The sequence below is a fragment of the Polyodon spathula genome, chromosome 21, assembly GCF_017654505.1.
Source record: "Polyodon spathula isolate WHYD16114869_AA chromosome 21, ASM1765450v1, whole genome shotgun sequence".
In the NCBI taxonomy this organism is placed as follows: Eukaryota; Metazoa; Chordata; class Actinopteri; order Acipenseriformes; family Polyodontidae; genus Polyodon; species Polyodon spathula.
The window spans coordinates 1,849,044-1,873,009 of NC_054554.1; the positions used below are offsets into that span (position 1 = coordinate 1,849,044).

Below are 23,966 nucleotides of genomic sequence, written 5' to 3' on the forward strand. Positions count from 1 at the left end.
TAACAGAGCATTGTGAGAAGTTTAAGTATTTCACATGCCCTTGGCGAAGTCAAAACTTGTATTCCAAAGAAGAGACCATGTTTAGATGTGCTCAGGGCAAAAATGACAAGCAAGTACTGTAGTTAAAGCTGTCATAAGAAACTCTCCAACATCCACTTTTAATACTTTATGTGGGGAAACTAATGTTTACTATATTTTATAGCCTTGGAATCCTTTTTTTATGTACAGTATGTAAAAATTGCATTTAATTTTTACATTTAAAAACAGTTACATATGTTGTGTATTTGCTGTGCAAAACACCCCCTTAAATGATAATTACACCTGGCATTTAATTAACAGCAGAAAACAGCACAATTGTAACTTGACCTTGAAGCAAGAGATAATAAACACTCGAGAGTTCTGCAGTTTGAGTTTTATTTTTACACTACGAATTAAGAGCCTAAGATGCAAAGTATTCCCTTTGTATATCTCCAAATAGCACTGCAATCTTAAAAATTACAAAATGTTAAAATACAAAATGTACATGAAATTACAATACAAGGTTCTGTAAACATCAGCTAAACAGTTATTGTAACCTGTATTTCTCTTCCTGTTTTTACAAAACTTCTATTTTTTATTATTTCTAATTTTTTTAAACTATCATTTTTATTTAATGATCCCCTCACCCCCAAACTTTAGGAATGACATCCGTCTTGGAGTATCAAAAATATACTTTTAAAGCACGTACTCGCACGAGGAAGTAAAACGTATTGTTTTCTTTTCTTAAATCTTTGGTTATAAAACATGGCAGGTCCATTGACACAATGAAGGGGATGGGGACATGTTTGCCATGGTTTTAGTTCCCCAAGTTGCAGGTTTCACACTAATCACTTAACGTTAACCATTTTCGTTTTACAATCATAAAGCTTACTTACAATTTACTTAACAATTCATGTTTTTTTTTTTTTTTTTCTTAAACTAAGTGTTAAGGCTTTACTACTTTTTTTTTTTTTTTTTTTTTTTTTTTTTTACGCCAACAATGTACCAAATATCACAGTGGTTTTGTGAATTTCAGTTTGCACAGCCCAATACTTTGTGTGCTTCGCCACCATTAAAATCAAAACAGGATTTTTTAAGTCTTGTATCTACAAATTAGCATGAACACAATAATGAATTTTAAAAAAGTCTATTAAGACCCTTGTATTGAATTCTTTACAAGGCAGATACACAGAAAAAAAATGCTTATTATTTAAAACCACAACTACAGATTTAAGATTTTTGTGTAATATATTAAAGCAACATTAACAGCTTCTAAAGTCTCTAGGCATCAAGGGTTTTGAAAGGCATCAAAAAGGTTTTTGTGCATAGCATTTTTTTATTGTATATTTATATTTTTCTATCTATTTCTTTCTTGATTGTATGGGCATCAATTCTCTAGTACAACACTGCATTACCACCACTCAATTCCAGAGGATTTGCAGAAAGAACTAAGGAGTGGTTGCACCAGCCATTATTACAAAGCACACACATGCAAAAACAGATTTCAATAGATTCCAAAAAAGGAATAAGGCAGGAGATCAATCTAAACCTGCATAGATCTGGTATTTAATTCTGCAACAATGACAAATATTTTTCTTGAAATACCCGGAGTAAAACCAGAGTGTATTTTTAGTGAAACCAGAATGCATTGGAAATGCAAAGGGTTCTGTTTACAAACTTTTTTTTTTTTTTTTTAGTGTCAAGAAAATAGTAATTTATTATTTACTGTGCATTTCTTTCTTTTAAAACGGATTGTCTTGAGGTTTCGGCAATTCATTTAAAAAACATTAATGGTATTTAATCATTACTTAAATGTAATTAAATCGGCAAATTGTACCGTAAATTACACTTAGATAGGGGCATGGGGTTATGCAACTTGCATATACAATTTCCACCGTGGGGACTTCGTTCCTTGTGCTTTTAAAAAAAAATACTGTTCATGTACTGTTAAAAAATAAAAATAATAATCAAAATGTTGCTTATACCATTCTGCCTGTATCATTGTGTTCAAAATTCATAAGAGGCATTTTTACAAGTTCTATATATTTAACTTAAAAGGCACATTAAAAAGTTCCTGATAACCAGGATACATATTGCATGGCTTAGATCGATCTAATATTACAAATAATAAAAATGTACCAACACAAAATAGAGGGAATATCTAAAAACAGCAAAATGACAGCCGTTAAGACCTCAGAAATGGCTTAGAATAGAATAGTAATTCTACCTCTACCCCTGTCTGTACCTCTCCGATTTGTTTGTGTTTTGCCTTTGTTATTTCCTGCATGGCTGTTTCAGTCCGCAAGATGAATCTGGGCACCCAGTGCAAACATGCATTACATGCAGTAGCAGCAGTGACCAACACACTTCATAAGAACTTGAAAATCCTCTGCAAATTGTAGTTCTGAAAACTATCCAAGAATGGCTTCAACTAAATCTACTATAAAATGTAACATTTCTTTTCAAAGCTTCCATCTGTATATTTATAAGGCATTTGTGCTACCTGAAGTACAGAAAAAAAAATCTACAGATTAAAAATCCTTAACCCTGGAATGTGTCATTTCACAAATCCCAACACATTTCCAAGATGGAATGGTGTAGCCCCACCCCACCCCCCCCCAAAAAAAAAAAAAAAAAAAAAAAAGGTAAATGAAGTGCAGCTCTACATTTGGCTTCGCTGTCTGTTAAAACTAGAATTATATATATATTTTTATTTGCAATACAGGACATCTTTGTTGGTGTGTTGACTATGGCTGGGAGGTTCCTCAAGTCTCTCCTGGGCAGATGTTTAAAAAGTCAACAAAATCCAGCCCATCATTCATTACGGCCATTCTCTTACTGCTGGTGTAGAGAATCAACACACTGGAGGCATTAACCTAAACCCCCTGCTACATGTAAATGTTTGTAAGACTTCTAACAGACAGCCTAGCTGAAGCAAGTTTGTAAAGCACTCTTACCATATACAGCAGGCTACTTTAACACAACTAGATTAGAAAAAGCACCTCACCGACCCAAATGTACACATATTAACAAAGCATATGAAAACTAACAAATGTGTTGCTTCTCAGTACTTTCACAAAACTGTTTTAAAAGCATTGAAATGACTTGATTGATATTCATATTCATATATATATATTATAATATATATTATATATATATATATATATATTATATATATATATACATATATATATAAATAAATACACATACACACACACAAATAATAATAATTAAAAAAAGATCTCAGATCAAGTCTTTTTAATACAGTATATACAAAGCAGGGAGTGAATGTTCCAGTTCGTAAAGGCCACTGAATTGGAAGCACAGTAGAGAAGGAGGTGGCTCAGGAAACATAGGTAGCTTGAAATCAGCTGGAGAATCTGCCACTCTGATCAGGTGACTGCTGCTGTCACAACTTCATCATGAATTCCCATCTCCAGACATCCTGTGGGAGGCAGGGGTCTGTGACATGTCTCTTCCTATGATTTCATTGACTAAAGGAAGAAAAAAAAACAAGAATTATTGATATTGTTACAGTAAAAACCCCTTTATATAAAACTACAATACTCAAACAAACTCAAAGCCCCCCCCCCCCAAGTTATAACTGCCAACATCATGCAGTGGGACTGAACAGAGAAAAAAAGTACCAATAGCTTACTATGCAAATCCCCTTTGCTCAACACTTTAATAAAAAGTGAGTATGGGTAAATGGTTAAATTATTACAGAGTTATCATAATTGCCAAAGACCTTGTTTAGTGAAGGACCTCGATTTCTAAACAGTATTAGTTTCTCCACATTGTGATGCAAACATGCCACCACCCTGTTGTAAAAACGAAATGTTTCTCTGTACAATAGCAGGGCAGTCTATCTAACATCTACTCTTAATCACTGCAGGAGTCCTACTGGAGCACGTCGTGGCTTAGGTGATGTCGTTGTTAAGCTTAGAGCCCAATTAAGTTTGCGCCGAGTAGAGACCAGGGTTGATTAGATAGACATGCCGTGTACCAGAACAGTTTGAATAGGCTTTCGTACTGTGTTTGTTGTTATAAGGATAATAAAAAGAAGCTTATGGGATGGTTACAGTAAAGTAAAGTAATCCTCGGAGGCAGGCTTCTGGTCCGTGCAGTTGAAAAATACAAAACCCCTGTTTGCACTCACTGGGAATGCAGCAGGATGATATCCCAAACCGCACAAACCGCCCAGTTTTAACACATGTACTATAAAACACTTTACCTGGTTCTAAACCTCTGTGAAGTTATAGGAAATGTTGATGCCGAGTGTTAAGGACAAGGGTGTGAATTCCTAGAATTAGAATTAAGTGTGGGCGGTGCAAGCAAGCAGTAACATCAGCCTCAGTGTTCTGTGGTCTACCAAGGTCAACTGTGGTCCATGACGTGTACAAGCGAGAAGACATCACCAAACCAAGGCACGGAACTGTCACATTCTTGTGAGGTTACTTTTTTCTTCTTTATATATTTTTTAATGAAACCAGGTTGAAAGTTAAAGGACCAGACGTAAACCAGATAATACAGCTATTTGTGAATCCATTTCTTTTACATATTGCCAGCAGGAATTATGTCATATGTGTGCATGTATAAATAAAACAATAACTTACGGTATTATGGCAAAATAAAATACAGGTACCCAGAATATGCATTACTAAAATATGCTTCAAAAATTAAATACAAAGAGAGGCAAATCAAAAAAAATGTCACACTGGTGCTTAAAACTGGACTATTCTAACCTAATATTAAAACATAATTCTCAATTGTAAAACAAACAAACAAAAAAGCGCTACAGTTCAGTTATTTGTAGTTCCAGCAGAGGGCCCTGTTGTTTTGGCTTCATAAGGTTTGTTGTTACATTCTGAACACTGACATTCTTGAAGGACTGAAGTCCAAGTGTCGAAGCTGCTGCTAACAACCTACTTAAGATATTGAGAGTAAGAAGGTATGCCATTTTATTATAATTAATATTATACTACATTGAACTGAAATATGTATGCTTACAGTACAGAAAACAGCTGGCTTACTATCTAGGCTAGTTCTGAAAAACAAGCGGAAAAGCTTTGTACAGTTTTAAACACAAACCCCTCAATAGCCAGAAGGTAATGGTTACTAATGCAGCACCATTTTGTTTATTTGTTTTTTACTGCAAATGTTTTAGTTATTTATTTTTTCACAGAAGGTTACAATTCAGACATAATAGTTTACAGACAGAATCCTTATCAACCCACAATAGAGAGACAAGACTATAAATAACCATGTTAAATGTATGTGTACTTTATTTCATGGATTTTAAATTCTACAGACCGCCACCACCTGACACTGAAACTCCTATTCTTATTACTCATTGGGACGATAATTACTTTTATCTGGGGGGAAAAGGGTTTTAGGAAAACATAAATACACTCAATAAACAAATTGCATTTTGAGATTTTTCTATTATTGTTTAAATTGATATTGTATTAATTGAATTAGAAGAAGAAGAAAAAACGCTCCACATTAATTTGGCTTAACACGTTTTTTTTTTTTCCCCAGCTAAAAAAATTGGGCCCTTGGTTGGAATACCAGTCGTATACCTGAGAAACCAGTTCATATATATTTAAACACAGAGATGCTATATACACAGCCAAACCTAAAAATCAAAGGGAACACTCCCAGTTAATGGCACATGGTCATGGATCGCAGTTGATTTTAAAGTTCATGAAATAAATCACACAGACAGTCTCTGTCAACAATATACTGGAACTTAGAATTCATCAGTGATGCCGTTAGTCATCGGGGTGATGAATGGTATTTGAAAAATAAACCCTGCCCTGCCCATGGAACGCAGATCAGGAGCATGCTTATGAATGTGCTAGCTGTTTTTACATTAGTTCTTTTTAAACCTGGCTCTGATATAGTTACAAATCATACAGTAATCCATACTCCTGCCAGTTCCCTTTAAAAGCAAATTAGTCAAACAGAATAGATGTGTTGTTATCCTTTCAACGCATACCTAATTTTCAAATTGCAAATTAAAATAATGCTTTTGGGCTACAAAAAGAACACTGCTCGCCTTGAAATCAAAACAGAAGTGCACATGCTACCAAATTAGAGCCTATTAATAGCTCTTTATAAACTACAAATTGGATTATTTTACATTCAGATTGGAAACCAATTACCTGCAGGTGACAGACAATCACAGGACAGGCAAATAAAACATCTGCACCCGAGAAAATTCATTGTGTTGGCACTGAATTGCTTAATCAACGGTAGCTTTCATTATCCCGTCTGTTACTCAGTTTGCAATACAGTTTCACTAGATACAGTATATACTAGTACAGTACAAATAAGAAATGACCCATGATTTACTAGTTGTGGAATAAGTAAATATAAACTGCAACAGGCCAGTGGAAAGTCCTTGAATAGGATACTGGCATTATCTCTGGGACCTTGTTTATGGCCCACAACAACTAGAATTGCTATGCAATTATAAAGAAATACAGGTACTGTATGCATATTCCTTCATGCATTGTTTTTAATTATTAAGAACCACCCCCAGCCCTCACAGCTTTATCAAAACTTAAACTAGGTATTCTATATGGAGGATTAGCTGAAGTGTGTTCCAGTAGATTACTTTATGGGAGCGATGAATAATTAATTTGCATGAATATGATTAGTTTCTTTTGTAATATATAACATCACAAATAAATGTGTAAATAAAGGACTGATCTCAGAACTAAAGATATCTGCATAATAAAATCCTCTTATGAGTTAGCAAGGATATGAGGTTTTTAGTAAAATGTTTAAAAAGGCATTTCACAAAGAATTACTGTAAATGTTTCAATATAACAAAAATATGTGATTAACATATTTGTGCGCGTATCTAGTTTGGTCTGGTTTTTACCATTTTAATATCAGGGGAGGCAATATTTTAGATTCAGTGGAAAGAAGATTTTTACAGGTTTTACTCAAAACCTCCCTGTGTTTATTGACCACACATTTAATCAATTGGAGGTTGTATTTACAGCAAATTAATGTACCTTATTTGCCACGAAAATACATTTTAAAAAGCATCAGCTCTGTGTGTGTCTGTTTTTTCAATAGGAGGGAAATTATGTAAACTGAATGCAACAATGGCCTGATTTGAACAAAACAAACATTAGGATACTGGATAATACCATTTCGACAACTCTTGTTATTTATTCTTTTATTATTTGAATTAAAAGCATGACATTAGAAAACAGTGAAAAACCTCAAAAGGCTTTGTTAATTAAACGGCTCTGAAAAATGCCTATAACTAAAACTGAAATAAAATTGGCTATTAAAAAGAGCTAATAAGGTGTTTATTGAAACTGGAAAAAGCTTCTAATGAACTTTCCAGTTCAAAAGAAAAGAATACGCCGATTGAATTCACAGAGCTTAATCATATTCTCATGCATATTATTGCCTTTGCTGTTTATTTTTTTTGCAGCCAAGTGCAACATCAATATAACTACAAATATCAACACTGCACTTTGCAAAAGTTTGTCAAACCTCCAAAGCATGCTTATTTCCAAAATAATGCTTAAAAATACAAACAAAATCCTTAAACATCAAGCCAACAATGTTAAAAAGGTTAATAAAACAGATATGGATTAAATTATGACTAGATGGTTTGAACAATAAGGTAAAACAATACAGTGAGCCCTTGTTCTTTCATGATTCAATTATTTACAAATTCTGTTCATTCATGTTAGACCATGTTAACAATAAATTGTACATTTACTTTAAATGTGTAAGGACCCTTCACTAATTCACTGCCCTCAATATTTTATGATTTTTATGCAATATAGAGAAATAAATGAGTAATGTACTTTGAACACCTAAAGAAGCATTTTCTTAAATAGGACTAAAACAAATGCAGTTTTTGATAACGGCTTTGTTTCCTGAAAGAATAAAACCTGAAAACAGAAATTAAGAACCCTGTTTGAAATTAGGCAGCTGTATCAATTGTTCTGCACTCTTTTGCACAAAACCTTGATGAAATCATAGTATTTGCTAGCGCCGTGGCCCTTTTAACAGATCACACAGTTTTTTCAAACACTTCATCAAGTCATTCTACGATATGAAATTATCACTCAACAGTTCACACACACCAAAAAAAAAAAAAAAAAAAAAACTCTGCTTAAGCAGCACCAAAGCTTATTTGTCATTTTTCACATTTGTAAAAAGGGGAAAATCATTTTTTGGACTTCGGGGGAAAACAAAAATTATGATTAATCAACAGTTACCGTCAAGGACTTAATCATCTTTAAAAAGAATGCATCACCAATAGAATGAAATAATTGCTTCAGAAAAATCCATAAGCCTGACCACGATACGTTTATACAGCGTTAGAAACTAATGTTTGCCCAAGGCGAATTAAAAATAATGAGGGCTAGTTGATGGCTGTGTCTCGGTAGTCCTGTGGGCACCTAAAAAAAAGTGTACAGATATACTCCCACGTTCACAAACTTGTGTTTAAAAAAATGCATGAAAAGCCTATTTTCTAACAGGGTGTAGCAGTGGTGAACAAACATTCATAATGCTTACAAAACAGTCACAGTCAGAACTGAAACCTCCCTTCACCTCCCCTTGTCATGCTGAATTTTGCATTATGTGCAGGCGTCAGTGTTTCATTCCTTTTTGCCCATGCGATTACTTACACTATTCATTTATTCAACACCGTAGTTTAACTGTGAACTTTCAGTATAAACAAAATGTACTTTTTAGACATCAAACCAGTATAAAAGCACCCATTTCCTCACATTTCATTTCATTTTTCAAGTCATGTATTTCTTTTTTAAAAAAGCCCTATTGCTTGAACACAACAACTTATTTGGGTATATCAATCTTTAATCAGTGTAAAATATTAATGTATTTAAAACTACATTAATATTTTTTAAGGGATAAATACTTTAAGGGATGATTGCTTAACTATGTCTTATTACCAACGTATTTGTATAAGATTTATATTTGTAAGATTTAGTGTAAAATAGTGTTAGAATAACAATTTCATATAGCCCATAATGTGAGGAAATGGCTATTTACTTGAGCTATTCTGTGTTTTGATGTTTTTATACTGTTTTGATGTCTAGAACGTACATTATGTTTATAATACCCAAAATTTACATTTAAACCAAAGTGATGAATAAAAGTAATAGCGTACTGCGTCTTTGAAATAAGTATAAAGTAATTTTAAAAAAATGTGACATTTTATACTGGGTTGTGACCCCCTACCACAAAAAAACAAAAACCATGATTTGCAAACACATGGAATATAACAGAGAAAAGAGGCGGCACACTTTTCAGGTAACCTGGCTTTCACAATTTGACTGGCTGCAGTAAGTCTACGCCTTTAGAGAATAAGACGTACTGTAAGGTGTGTGTCCATGACAAAAGCCAGAGTGGCACATTTGGACTGGGTTGTCTACTGGGTCATCTTAAACTGCATGAAAAATCAAGTAATCATTATAACTGTGTGAAACTGATGCAGGCAAAAACTGTCAAACAAGGCACATCAAAAGCGTAACAATTACTACATCCCAAAAACACTGTTGTGATTTTAAAGCTAAAAGCGCTTTTTAGAACAGCTCACGCCCTTGCAAAGCAGCACGACCATATTCTGATTTTGAAGGGATGTGTGACCTGGATGAGGCTAAAGGATTACATTTGGGGAAAACCTATAGAAATTACAAACAGGCACAGAAGTGTACACATGCTATCGCAAAAACCCAGCGTCAAGCCCCGTTAACCAGAATGGCAACGGCTAAATATTTGGTGGTTATCTTGGACGGTTCTACAGATAGGCAGTGATATGCTACATGAAGCAGGCAGTCAATGGTGTGTCCACATAGACTTTACTAGGGTTCGGAAAGCAGGGAAGGCAAATGCACAAACCCAATCAATGTATCTGGGAATGAGCATTAATGTTTATTGCATCTCTTTGTTTTTTTAAATACAATAAAAAATTAAAAAATAAATTAAAACTTACAAGTTCAATTTTTAGGAAAATAAAACTGAAGCCTAACATTTTTTTTATTAATTCTTTAGCAGACGCCCTTATCTAGGGCAACTTCCAACTGTTACAATTATATCACGTTATGTTCTACATACAATTATCCATTTATGCAGTTGGGTTTGTACTGGAGCAATCTAAGTAAAGTACCTTGCTCAAGAATACAGCAGCAGTGTCCCCCACCTAGGACTGAACCCACAACTCTCCAGTCAAGAGTCCACAGCCCTAACCACTACTCCACACTGCTGCCTTTGTACCAGCATGGTGTCATCACCACATTATAGCAAATATAAAGCAGCAGCATACACACGGTCAAAATCTTACGCTGTCCAGGAATTATGAGATTCTGTATGAAATGAAAGTTTCAAATGAGATAAAAGGAGCTTTGTTTGCAATTAGTTCGTGCTACTATTCAAACAAGATTTACTTTACTTACCGTGTGTGTTTGTGTATATGTGTCTATCTGTCTAAGCTAGAAACTGTATTTTCTATAAGAACTATTTCAGATGGAGCCAGAAATCCAATGTATTTTTGTAAATGCAACAAAGTGTGATTTTTATGAACCAAGCAAATACAGGCAAACTAAAAACTAATTTTAAAAATTAGAAAGGAGTAATAACAGTGCCAACAGAGGTGTTTTTTTCACATGGCAGTCTCTTTTTTCCAGCTCATGGTTTTGTTCAGTTAGCTGTATTTGGTTAACGTTCTTTTTTTCACCACTGAAATTTCCCCAAGATGAATTTCAAGTTACGGTGTTAGTCTATCATGCTTAATTAAGTGTTGCAAGAAACTGCGAAAGAAACTGGAGGATATTCAGGGTTTTCCGAATGGTATTTTTATATTTTTTTCCATTGTTTTGAATGAAAGTTCCTTCATACTGTTCAGTATTTGGCAAGAAAACAGATGTGGCACACTTATATATTCCATTGCTGTCTTTGTTTTCAGACAAAAAAATAAAATAATAATAATCTTGTAAAGAAGGTAAAGAAATTTAAAATAAAATCAGCGGAGAATAATCATTTACAACTCATGGGACAGAAAGAGTACAAGTCACTAATGAATTATATATATATATATATATATATATGTGTGTGTGTGTGTCTGTGTCTGTGTGTATACACACACACGCTGTATATCTGCTGTTTAGAAACTAATGACATTAGAGGACTAATTGTGACCACCCTAGCAGTCTCTCCCAGCCTCTGCCTTAATAGATCTGCAATTTCTAATATATCACTTCTTTTATGGCTAGGGATTCCCCCCCACCTCACCCACAGAACTCAAGAGTCATAACTCAACGTATTTAAGAGCTTTGATTATTTTTATACTGTATTGTATGTGCTTCAGAGGCACAGTACAAATGTCCTTGACATTGGCCATTACCTTTGGGAATTTCTGGAACACGTCACACTAAAACACCATCACAACCACCACTGAAATAAATGGCTGGGACCCATGCACAAAATCTATTCGATACTACGTTTGTCTGTTGAATTGGAGATTAATCAGAATAAGAGTTAATTAGGAACTAGCAGGAAACTAGCACTGCTGTGTAGGAAGTGATGAGTTTATTTATCTTGGGGTTCAATATTGCCATTGCTAATATTTTATTTAGTTTATTCACTTCTGTGGGTTTATGAAGCAGAGACACCAATAAGACTTTATCAAAGCGTAGAAATTGCCTCGGAAATACTTCACAGTGGATGGCTTTCTCAAGTTTAGCGATAAGCCTCAAGGGATGTGAAGGGCAGTGAATATCGTATGCTTCCCCTGATAAGAGTTGGATCGCTTGTCATCCCCATGCAGTGCTGTAACAGCTGTGGTTGTGTCGAGAGCCCCAGTAACTGCACCAGATTAGCTAGCGTGGTATATTTAGCCTTGTCTGTGACGACGCACAACCTGCAAGTGGAACAGTGTCAACTTTCACCATAGCAGCAGGCTGTACCTATAATTAACCCAGATCGTTCTTATGCGCGGTGCAGCAGCTGCGATTCTCGGCTGGAGCACAAACAAAGATAGGCATATGGTAGATATGGGGGCTTTGCTTACACAGAAAGAGTAAACAGAATACAATGAAAGGTGATTAATTATATGCAAGGTCTGCCACAATAAGAATTTTAGGTTACTGCCATAATAATCATAATTCTTGTGCTGGGATCACTTATCATTAGTTTTGCCATTTAAAAAGGCAGACAGTTTACTGTACATAAACAAAGACAATGTTTGTCAAGCACTGTTTTAATGGTTTGAATGTATTCTTTGCTACACAAATGCACTACTAATTTACATCTTAAAAGAGTAAGTAGCAGGGTTCAGAGAAATATAGCGTTACACGTTCCCACATGTTGCTGTTTAAATAACATACCTGTCATTTTTCTTTTCATTGTTAACATCTTGACTTTTTACACTTAAAACTTTACCGTCTGTTTCAAAGCTCTTTTCTTTGTCCGCTATAGTGCACTGATTGAGTCAGGATTATTGCCCACACTGTCAAACAGGTAAGACACCGCAGTAATGATGTGGTATGGAACAGAGAAGCCAGAGCACTAGTTTTTTTTTTTTTTTTTTTTTTTTTTATTTTAAATCGCTCTTCCTGCAGAGATTTAGAGGACAGATCTCAATTTCCCCGTGCAATAGAGCGGACATTTTGAAAAGAGCTGTGAAAACAGAGTTTAAAGTTGTAAGTGTAAAAAGTTGTCAAAATGTTAACAATGAAAAGAAAAATTACAGGTACATTATTTAAACTGTATTTTTCCTAACCATGCTACTTACTTTTTAAAGACAGGTCCTGAAATAGAAGAAAAGTAAATTAATCTCAACTTCAACCAGCAAGCTCAGTCTGCATCAGTGAAAATCTTCTTATCATAGCCCAACATCCCACAGTGGCACTAGTGAATTATAAAGAACAAAATTAGCTTTGTACCAAGTGATCTGTCTAGATTAGCCCAGTAGAAAGGTTAACTGACTATACAACACTCAATCATAAAATATTTATTGTTGACAGCTCACATTATTCTCAGCTCTCTGCCTCAGTCATGAAATACAAACACATGTAGTATGCAATTATTTAGATTTTTGATTATTTTATTAATACTTCATGTAATCTGTTCAATCTTATATTGTAGCTGCTGAAACAGGAAAGGACCATGCATTTTGGTGTCTGAAGACCCCAAGGCACAGAAGCTAACTAGGTCAGGCTTTGTCCGATTCCTGGTGAACAGGGTGCATTCTCCTGCAAAATAGTCTGTGGAGATAATCCCATAGATATTGTACAGAGTTCATGTCTGGGCTCTTTGTGAACCAGGGCAGTCAGAGTAGTCTGTTCTGTCCCTGACAAGAAAGTCTTTCGTGTTAATGCAAATTTAGCAAGTCAACCTAAGCATGCAAGGACTTTAAATTTGTATTTTAATCTTCAGACCTACATAATAAGGATAGAAAATAAGGAAACTGAAGAGGATTAAAGAAAGGTCATTGGAATTTCTGAAATTCCAATGACAAAAAATTGTCTGACGAAAAAAAGCAAGCATTGCAAGTCTTAATACAGTACTTCCTTAATGCTAAAACAAACACTCAAATTACATGAATACCACTGCAGTACTGTAATAATGTGTACCTAAGGGTTCAAACTTTACTGTAGACATCAACTTTACATAAATAGTTTTCATACACACAGTACCCACACCTCAATAAACAGAATTCACTGCTGTGAAATGCTTAACAAGATGTCGTGCAGAGCCACACTTAGTTACTATTTATAGAGTTCAATTTAAAAGTATAATTCCATAAATAATCTGCTTGCCAAGTTATGTATACAGAATTATTCAGATACTATAATTCTGTAAGTAATCTCTGAGAATAAGATATGCCCAAGCAAATGATTTTAAAGCTAAGCTTTACTTTAACATTTCACTGCCTCCTTTGCTTACATCTCATTGTAACTAAAATCACCAGAATTAAAAAATAAAATCCAGAAGTAATATTTAATATACCATTTTTAAATCTAAGTTTGCAAATTCATCACACAATTTGAAGCCATGAGAACTAATACTTTATAAGTCCCAACTTAAATTTCTGATGGGTTGTGACTGCAATGAGAGTGGAACATGTTCTAGGAACCATAAATGCTTCTCCTTTACATGAAAAAGCCACTTACTCCAGTATGTACTTGCATGGATGACTATAATTACAGTACTATATTTACAATGTAATTATACATTAAATGTGGGTGAGAGGAGATGTTGAAAAAAAAAATCATATACAAATGCAAAATGATAACTTAGGACAAGGACAAAGTAGCATTGTTTAACAATCTTTAAAACATTAAAAAATATTTTAAAATCATCCCTATATTCAGGAAAGAGTTAATGTGCAGGTTGTAGCATAATTAAAAAAAAAAAAAATAGGTGTTGCATGCTTATTTGATCTTGTATATCAAGTACCATCAAGGTCACAAGCATTTTCAAAAAAACAGTCCAACATGATTGTTAACTGCAGCAGCCCTCGAAATTATTTTTCTTTTCCATTCTGCCATTGTGGCATACAAGTTGACACACAACACAAGACCCTACTCATTTCACCAGTTCTATCTCAACACTCTCGTCACAGGTTTCAAAAACACTTAAGTTTCAAAATAGTGTACTGTGCTATTTAATAAAACAGCAAAAAATACAAAACAAACGGGTTATTTTTAGTCTTCCTTGCCAACTAAATGGGCTCTGAAAATGCAGTGTGTGTTTGTTTTGGGGTTTTTTTGTGCAAAAGTGAGAGGTACTACTAATGTTTCTACATACTAAAAGGGTTGTCCATAATAGAACATTCAATCATAAGATATGTACAAAAACTAAACGAAACCTGTTTATCAATGTGTTCATATGTAATTAGGGTAGAGTGAGACATTTCGGTAACTGACTGTAACATTACACTAGAACAAAAGCACTGAAACTGTCTGGCAGATAAGTAAAACAACTAATAGTGATTTTCCTGCATAGTCATAAAGCAGTTTAAATTTTTTCAGGCAGTTGCTAAACACAAAATTACAATTAAATATTATTTAAAGAAAGTTATAGCAGATGATTGCTTTATTCTTACTTGTGTTGCCAGTTTATGAACCATTTTTTCCTTGAGCAAAACTTATCATAGAATTATTTATTTTTTCATACTTTACATCTAATTCCAAGGGTATGTAATACTTACTTGAAGCAAAATTTTGAACAGCTATCAGAACAACATGTTTGCATAACAGCAAGTCCCTTTTATTTGTGTTTAAACAAGGTTTAAAAAGCCAACTACTAGCATTATTAATACTTCGTAGATAAGAGTAATGACTGGTGCAACAATGTACAGTACGTCTGTCTATTCTTTGTGGTCTTAACAGTAACTGTGATAGGCACTTCTGATACACTAGTTTTATGTAGTGGATCTTTGTATCCCAATGTTTTGACTCCTCTATTGTGCATTACACTACCATTTACACTAACAGTAATGAATTAACAGGTTTATACCGCTCACCGTGAAATGCTGAGTTTATGGGGGTTACAGTTATGTATTTGAAAAATGGTTCATCCGAGCACTAACAAGCGCCAATCATTGAAAATGAGACTAGTTTGAAAGCATTTTTAAACCATTCGCACACTAAATGGTATGTTTGGCTTCTTTCTTAAAAGTTATCAGTTACTTCACTCTGATTACTCCATCAAAACAAACACAACAGAACATTTAAGTTGGCTTGATTCCTTACCATCATCGAGAGTGATGTCCTGCAGGCCGATGGACCGGAAGGTAAGTTCTCCATCATCAGATTCCTCTTTTATGTCCAGGTTGGGCCTGGAGAGACCTGCCATTCCAGGACTGTGTGCTTGTGGGGAGGGCTGCCCAGAGTGTGCCAGGTGAACCATGGGGCTGGCGGACGTCGGCGAGGGAGAGGAAGCAGGCCTAGGGTTGGGCGACTGGTATGGCAATGGATGCATCTGAGGGGAGGAGGGTCCAGAATGAGGGGAATGCACCATGGGGTGTGGGGTTGTTGGAGAAGGAGAGGAGGCACACCTCTGGTTTGAAGAGTGGTAAGACATTGGCTGTAACTGAGGAGACGGCTGCCCCAGCCCTGGGTGGGCTGCTGTTGGGGAAGAGACCTGGCCTGCACTCGCGCAATGATAACCGACTGACTGCAAGTGAGGGGAGTGCTGTCCAGAATGAGATGGGTGAGCCAGTGGGTGCCCTGCAGTGGGAGGAGAAGTGGACACAGAGCATGGGTTAGGAGAGTGGTATGCCATTGGCTGGCACCCAAGACCCAAAGGATGAGACACAGCTGAATCGGGCTGAAAGGGTATACTTTCGTATCCCTGTGGTGAGATAGAGTTGATTGGAAGACCGGATTGTCCATTGTACATCAAGTTTGCTTGCATAGGCTGGTAGGAAGGCCTCACGGGTGGAGCTGGCGACACCTGGAAAGTCTGGTGCACCATGGGGGGACTGATCATCTGGCAATCTGAGCCTGCACTGATGTTTCTGCCATGAATGTGAGGCATATGTTGGACGACAGAGGGGACGATAGGTGCACATGGCGCATGCTGTTGCATTGAAGGGACAAGGCCCCTTGGTGAAGTAGGGTGTATACTTTCATGAGGATGCCCTTGGTCAGGTGATGGCAGCTGTGTCCTGACTGGATGAAGACCCGGCACACTGGCAGGGTGAGTCATTGGGATGGAGATAGAAGGAACTGCAGGCAAATCCAACTCCTCTCTCTTCTCCTGTTTAATTAAAACTGAAAAAGAAAAAAACATTTGTAGTTGATGGGGTATTGTGCTTCTCTTCTGCTTCTGTTGAAACACAATAAATTATATAGCCCCTTTGGCAGAAAAAAAGAAACTTTACTTTATCATACAATATTAAAACGTTTTATGACTAGGGCCCTTTGTTAGATCTACCATTACTAGTATGACTCATTTTGCACTTTCTTGATAAGTCTTTTCCTATTGTTTGTATATCTTGTTTCGGTAATACAGATTACATTTCTGTGGGCACCCTCTAAGTAAAGGTACAATATGGCAGTTACTCAGCTTCAATTAACTTTATGGCATGACCACTCCATCCATAATCTTTGTAACAGACAATACTATGTTAAATCTACTCTATTAGCGATTGTTGATTTGTCTGACTTTATTCTTGCTAGGCACAGGTTCAACAATTAACAAAAGAAAAAAGTAGTTGTATTGGCACAGAGATCATCTCTTTATGTTAGCACCTACAGTATAACTGTGACTATAACAAAACTGTTTATTTTGTCAAAGTTGCTGAAGGGAAACATGCAATGAAGGGTGTATCGTAAACAAATCATGACACAGCACACAGAAGATGATTGTTACTCCTCTCATTCCTTGTCCACACTGGTCCCACCATTCCTGGGGGATGTTGTTTCTGAATAGAAGAGCTGATCAGACTAGAAAATTGGGTGTCAAAGGTTCACACCTGAGGAGATAAGTGCTTGTGTCCTGATCTGAATCTAAGCATGTTTAATGCTGCAGGCACCCAGGCACTGGACTAATGGAACAGGTCTGAACAGATAAAAGTATACAGAAATAACTATGATTATATGTTCACAGCAATTAGGTATTTGTAACAGTCTCCAGGGCATGTACCACTTGGTATTCTGGCTTTACTATCAGGAATTGCTTTTGGATTTATGATTCTGTTTTTCCAGTTGACAGATTTCCTCAAAACCTGTACTATACCTATTGCAACTCATAGAAGACTAAAAAAAAAAAAAAAAAAAAAATGTTTCATTAACCATAAAATATCGTAAAATATTATACTAAAGATACTAAACAGATTTTATCTGGTTTGTGTGATGTGTTAGAACACAAAGTAAATCAAGCATCAACTGCATCTACAGGACATGCCTATTTATACTCATCAAAAGAAATTGTCTAAAAAAAGTACTCTGGTGTAACTGAATTGCCGGAACTATAAAGCATATGCTGTTTGTCCTTGTGGCATAAACTGCTTCTGGGGAAACAAATAATCACCCTTGCAGCCGCCAATACAACAACATTGTTATAAACAGCAGGAAAACCTAGCTGAGCTTTTTCCCCTCTGGCATGTTATTTGTGGGCCATTTACAAGTACTCTTTTCAACAAAAGATGTGTCACTGAAGGAAATGCCTGTTTGCTTTTAGGCGCAACACTATCTAAATTAGATTGGAAGCTTAGTGTCAAATGCGGCGATAATTTGGTTTCTATAAAATGACTGAAGGTTGACCAATTACGAACGAGTGCAAGACAATTAAACTGAGCAGATTAATTTATTATAAACTGTTTGTGTTGCCATACCCTGCCTACGCATTTCGCACCATTCCTGTACTTGCTTCGAGTGCCTTTGCCGCCCACATGCTGCCTGTTGCTAATAACAAACACTTTGGCTCCTGTCTTTGCCACTCTCTCTTCAACGAAGAGGCCGCGGTTAACAGATAATCAGTGGCTGCTGCTTAAAAGTATGAACAGCCACTTCCTGAAGACACCTGTACTTGTCACTCATTGGCTCACAACATGGCTGTTAAAAGGAAAACAGGAAACAGTTGCATGAAGTGGGTGCACCATGAGACCTGGTGGGTGTTATGGTTTGGTGCAATTTAGCTGCTTTTCTGTAATATTACTTTAAGTAAAAAATGTAGGACATGCTTGCTTTATCACAACTGGTAACATATTTTACAACTGGACTACACCTTTTTTTACTTAAATGTATTCCTTTAAACTTTTTTTTTTTTACAATTTGCAGATTGCAGTACAGGTTTTTTTTTTTGTCTTAATTTTGTAAAGGTCGTTTATCATAAAAGTACACAAGTTTTAAGTTGCACCTTGGAATAAACACAACCTTCATTTCTTCAAATCTGTTCTAATGTTCTAATGAAATACTGCTGAAATATATTTCTTATTATTATTATTTGCTGTGTTAAAACAAGTTAATAGTGGTAATAAACCTGTGGAATTGATACTGTTTATTACACTAACGGTGATATACAAGAGCTCATCTGAAGAAGAAACATTTGAGGTTTTGAAAGCCAGTGTTTCTAATTTCCAAATAGTTCTCAACTCCCAATATATATAATGACCAGTAAACGGGTGCATGTCCCTCAATTCTGAAGCCATTAATTGCAAATTAACTCCAGCAAAATTTAAGACCAGCCCCAAACACTTATGACTATCAGGATATAAACATACACTTTGAATACCTATTTGTTTTTAGTTACCTGCCAAGTATGTAAATCTTTGAGATTGGCTTCTTTTCCTCTTGCCGTTACACACATAAAACTGCACCTGGACTGCAGATGTGACTGTCTTACTGTGGTAGGGAGGAACCTCAACGACAATAGTAGACTACAAAAAAACAAAACAAATAAGAGCCAACAGTCAATTGGACTATACATTTTAACAAAGCCGGTTAAATAGTTGCATTAACACTGTATTAGTAGTTTAAAACTTAAATGACACAACTGATACTAAACATACTAGTGCATGTCCTCAGGTTTCAATAATCACATTTACAATTCACAACTTCTACTACTTACCCCTTGACTTTTCTCCCGTATTATTTTTGCATCCACTTCCCACTGAGGCCGCCCATCTAAACAAACAAACAAACAAACAAACAAATAAATAAATAAATATGTTATATATAGGGCTTGAAGTTTTCTGGTGTTATTTTTGATCACATAACCTCCCTTTAAACTTATTAAATTAAACTCAGAAAAAGCTGTTAATTACAAAACAGTCACTTGTTTTTACCTTCACATCTTGACTGAGCCTGATTCTGTTTCGCTTAATTTTTATTTCACACAGACGTGACAAATTACGTTAATTGCTCATCGCCGAGCCTAATAACATTTCATTCTTGCAGTCAACTAGTTTACTGTTGTGCTTTTGTTATTTTCACTCGCTTAACAGAGTTGTCCTGCCAGATTTAAAATACCCAGTACAGAGTGTACACTGATAGCAAGTCCATCATTTAAAATCTTTTTGATCTGTAATAAAAGAAAAAAATAGTCTTAAACCCAGTCTAAAATTTGTAGTTTTTTTCTTTAGGATGCAGAGACAGCTTAACTACCAATTAACATTTAAAGGGAGGTACAGATTTGGAAAATGAAAATCGAAATGTTCAATCCCTAGTTATATACATATAGCCTTAATTATGCATACAGTATTTCCCATGCAAACTTGGATCATTATGTAATCTTAGGAAGAAAATGGAAGACCAGAATTACAAATTACCCAATTTACACTGGTCCTTGAAAACATTTTTAAAAGCAAACCCCTTGGCACTATTTGCTGTATATATATACATACAACAGTGTTTGCCAATATACCACAATTTCTTTTTTTACCCAATTATAAAAGGTTGAAAAAGACAAGCATTTACATTTGGCTAAAGACAAAAGTGGCAAGTATCTGTAAGATAAGTTATTCAGCTGCTGTTCTTATTTTAGAATTGTTCTTTAATACACAGCAGCATAGCTGAAATTGCTTACTGTTCTAGGCATATTTCCAGATTGTATTGACTTCAACCTCACTAGGAGTCTTTAAATGCCCTAAGCTTTCATCAGGCTTTGTTCACATAAGAATGTATCGATTATCACAATCCCAAGCTAAAAGACAACGAGACAGAAATGTGGTCAGATGTTTTTATTGTTTTCAGTATTGGCACAGGAATGGAGCTAGCGAATCTTACAGAGCCCATTGCAAGTCTTCAAAGATAAGTGATTTAAACTTACTTACTTTTTTTTTTTTTTTTTTTTTTTTTTAATTTAGTCGTTGCCAATAATTTTTATTTTCTCCCAATTTGAAATGGCCAATTCTTATTATTTAGGCTCGCTCACCGCTACCACCCCTGCGCTGACTCAGGAGCGGTGAAGATGAACACACGCTGTCCTCCGAAGCATGTGCCGTCAGCTGACCGCTTCTTTACACACTGTGGATTCACCAAGCAGCCACCCAGGAGCTACAGCGTGGGAGGACAACGCAGCTCCCAGGCAGCTAACAGGCAAGCCCGCAGGCGCCCGGCCAGACTACAGGGGTTGCTGGTGCGGGGTGAGTCGAGGACACCCTGGACGACCTAGACCCCTCCCCCCCGGCCGCCTCCTGGGAACTCCCATCCATGGTCGGCTGTGGAATAGCCCACACTTGAACCGGCGACGTCCAGGCTATAGGGCACATCCTGCACTCACGCAGAGCGTCTTTACTGGATGCACTCCCTTCCTGTAGCTGATAGCCTTACTTTAGGGAAGCAGTGCTGCATTTGTTTGTCTTTTTGATTGGAACCTTGCGTACGCTTTATTAGTTGACATGGCTAAACTTTTCTTCAAGGTCACACAAGAGCTGCTATATCAATCATTTTTTATATACTTTTCTTTTGCTAGCTTCACTAGTAACAACAGGATGCCTATAACTGTGGGTGTCATTTGGTGGAAAACCCTGCTTTCCTAACAGGAAAAAGGAGGGAAGGTAATCTTGTCCACACGTACCGGATGCCACTTCCAATCCGCATGCCTCACCTCTGTCTAAATCACAACATTCCTACCTTCCGCCATTTGATGCCTGGTCCCTGACCTAGCATGTTCCAGCAAACATACTGGTACATTAAGAGGCTGTAAACATTGGCTTAATAATGCCAAATTCATAATTAAGGCATCGCACCTTGGGAGCAATTTCTGATTGTCGTTGCATTTACCTGAAAGAAATCAGTCAGTACCTCATAAATTATTTATGTTTTCTTTTCTAGAGAAAAAGGAGTTTTAATGGCACTGCTTCCAGACAGTGCCACAGAAGATTAATTTGTATAATTTGTTTTAGCTAGTGATCTTTCAGCAATGTGTCTGTGATGATGTATAATTCTAAGTCTAAAGGTTCCAACTGTTGTATAAAAGAAAACAAAACAATAAAACACGTCCTGTATAATGTCCAACACACTGTTCTGATCAATACAGTTTGCTCATTACCTATACTTGGTGTTTAGCTTATTGTGCACATAATTGACTGATGCCTTTCAAAGCTCCCAATCCTCTGCAAACTATTCACCTTCCTGACCCAACTGACTGCTATCTAACACTGCCCCAGGCCTTATATACTGCCCAATCCATAACATTACATGCCACATGGTTCAGGTCATGTGCATAACATTGCATCATGTGTGGTCTACTTTTATTCACTTAACAGTGGCCACATCCTCCAAGCTTCAGTTGTTTTGTGCCAGTTATGAGGATATGAAACATGTTCAAAACAGCATATTTAGTTAAAACTTCATTTATTTGAAAATCTTAAAAAAAAAAAAAAAAAAAATCCAGAGAAATACTGTAGGTTTTAAAATTAAAAAAGGCAAATCTTGAGAAGTATGGCCCTTTGCATATTTTCAGTTTAAATATTCTGGTATTATGTTGTATTCAATGGGTCAAACTATTACATCTTCGCTACATTAGATATACAAGATGACATATATGTAAAAATAACAAATAGAGAAAGGTTTTGTGACATTTTGTTATACAGACTGACACAAATAATATCATCATTAGTAGGAGCATTATATTTATTATATTATTCATGCCTCACAATTCCTTTTGCCTCACTTGTCCAGAAATAGACCTCTCTGTTGACTTAGCTTCCAGGACTATAAAAGCTGGTTCTTTTTTGTTCTGAAAAAAGGGTACTGAAGTAATGGAATCTGTGTCTGAATCTGCTCTTCATCAGTGGCAACATCTTGAAGAATTTTCCTACTTTGGAATATAGAGCGCTAGCAGCTGTGAAGGTGTCTATCCAAGTTTCTTAACACCAAGTTTAAATTGAAATTAAAGATTTCCCTTTTCAAGGTTACTTAATAAAACATCAATGAACTTTGTCAGCAAGCAATAATTAAGGGCTCTTCCCTGGATATAGAAGACCTTGCACAAACAAGCATGACAGGGATGGACTGGTAACTGAATATCATCTTTGAACTATATCCAATTTGGGCTCGTCTTTACTAGTTTATTATTGTTAGGGAAGCAATGACGTAAATCAAATACTCAGGACTCCAGGGCTTGAGACAGAAAATTAAATAGTTTTAATTCTCAACAAGCTACCTACATTCCCAAGATGTTGAACTGGGTAGGGGGAAGACTTCTAATTAAAAAAAAAAAAACTCCCTAGATAAAATTCTCCTTGATGTTCATTACCGGATTCATTCCTTTTCAGGGAAACCTGAACTACCAACAAGTTCAGCATACCCTTGTCTTATATGAAGCAACTTAACTGGATTTTGATACAACTGCTTGATTGAACACGACAATGATATGGAGTTTATAACACATGCAGAAGATCATTCTCACATATGTGGCTGTAAATGCTAGTAAGATGGAGAACTATAAGAATAGCCTAGACAGCTCAATGTATTCAATGCAGATTTTCAGAGTACTGAAGCAAAACCAGACTAAACCAGGTTTGTATAAACCCACTAGCCATGCACCCAGTCCTGTTTATAAAACTACCTACTGAAGGTGGCATGTTTAACTAAAAATAAAGAGGTTGGTACCAGCCCAATAAATCTGCTAACTGGTTTTGGAAAACATCCTCAACCCTTATGGTTGCCAGGATCGCTTTATATGGAAATTAATTTCTCATAAATGCTTACAAACTGTATGGTCATTGTAAAATACTGAGTTACCTGGTCCCTTCTCCAGAAATATTACTTTAGACTCTGGAAAAAAGTTGGAACCAGTTACAATAATTTCTTCTCCTCCATTGACAGAGCAACTGTTCAGGCTGTATTTCTCAATCTGCGGCAGCTCCTGGGCCGATCGTTGTGCTGTGAAAGACAGTGACAGTAAATCTCAATTATATTCAACTAGTATTCCAACATAACTAGAGGTTTATTGAAGAATACACGGAAGTGGAATGTTAATAATAA

The 23,966-nt window shown here is 35.9% G+C and overlaps 1 protein-coding gene across 5 annotated transcripts in view; it reads right to left on the reverse strand.

Annotated features, from left to right (window-relative positions):
- Positions 1-3,263: 3,263 nt before the first annotated feature.
- The window catches only part of LOC121296107 (nuclear factor of activated T-cells, cytoplasmic 3-like), a 55,074-nt gene continuing 34,371 nt past the window's right edge, over positions 3,264-23,966 (reverse strand). For all 5 annotated transcript variants that reach the window (XM_041221318.1, XM_041221315.1, XM_041221319.1 and 2 more), the window contains exons 6-10: positions 23,724-23,864; positions 19,603-19,658; positions 19,285-19,411; positions 15,780-16,802; positions 3,264-3,512 (exon numbers count right to left, since the gene is read on the reverse strand). In XM_041221318.1, coding sequence (XP_041077252.1) covers positions 3,439-3,512; positions 15,780-16,802; positions 19,285-19,411; positions 19,603-19,658; positions 23,724-23,864 — 1,421 coding nt within the window. In that variant the 3' untranslated portion in view covers positions 3,264-3,438. The remainder of the gene's footprint in view (positions 3,513-15,779; positions 16,803-19,284; positions 19,412-19,602; positions 19,659-23,723; positions 23,865-23,966) is intronic.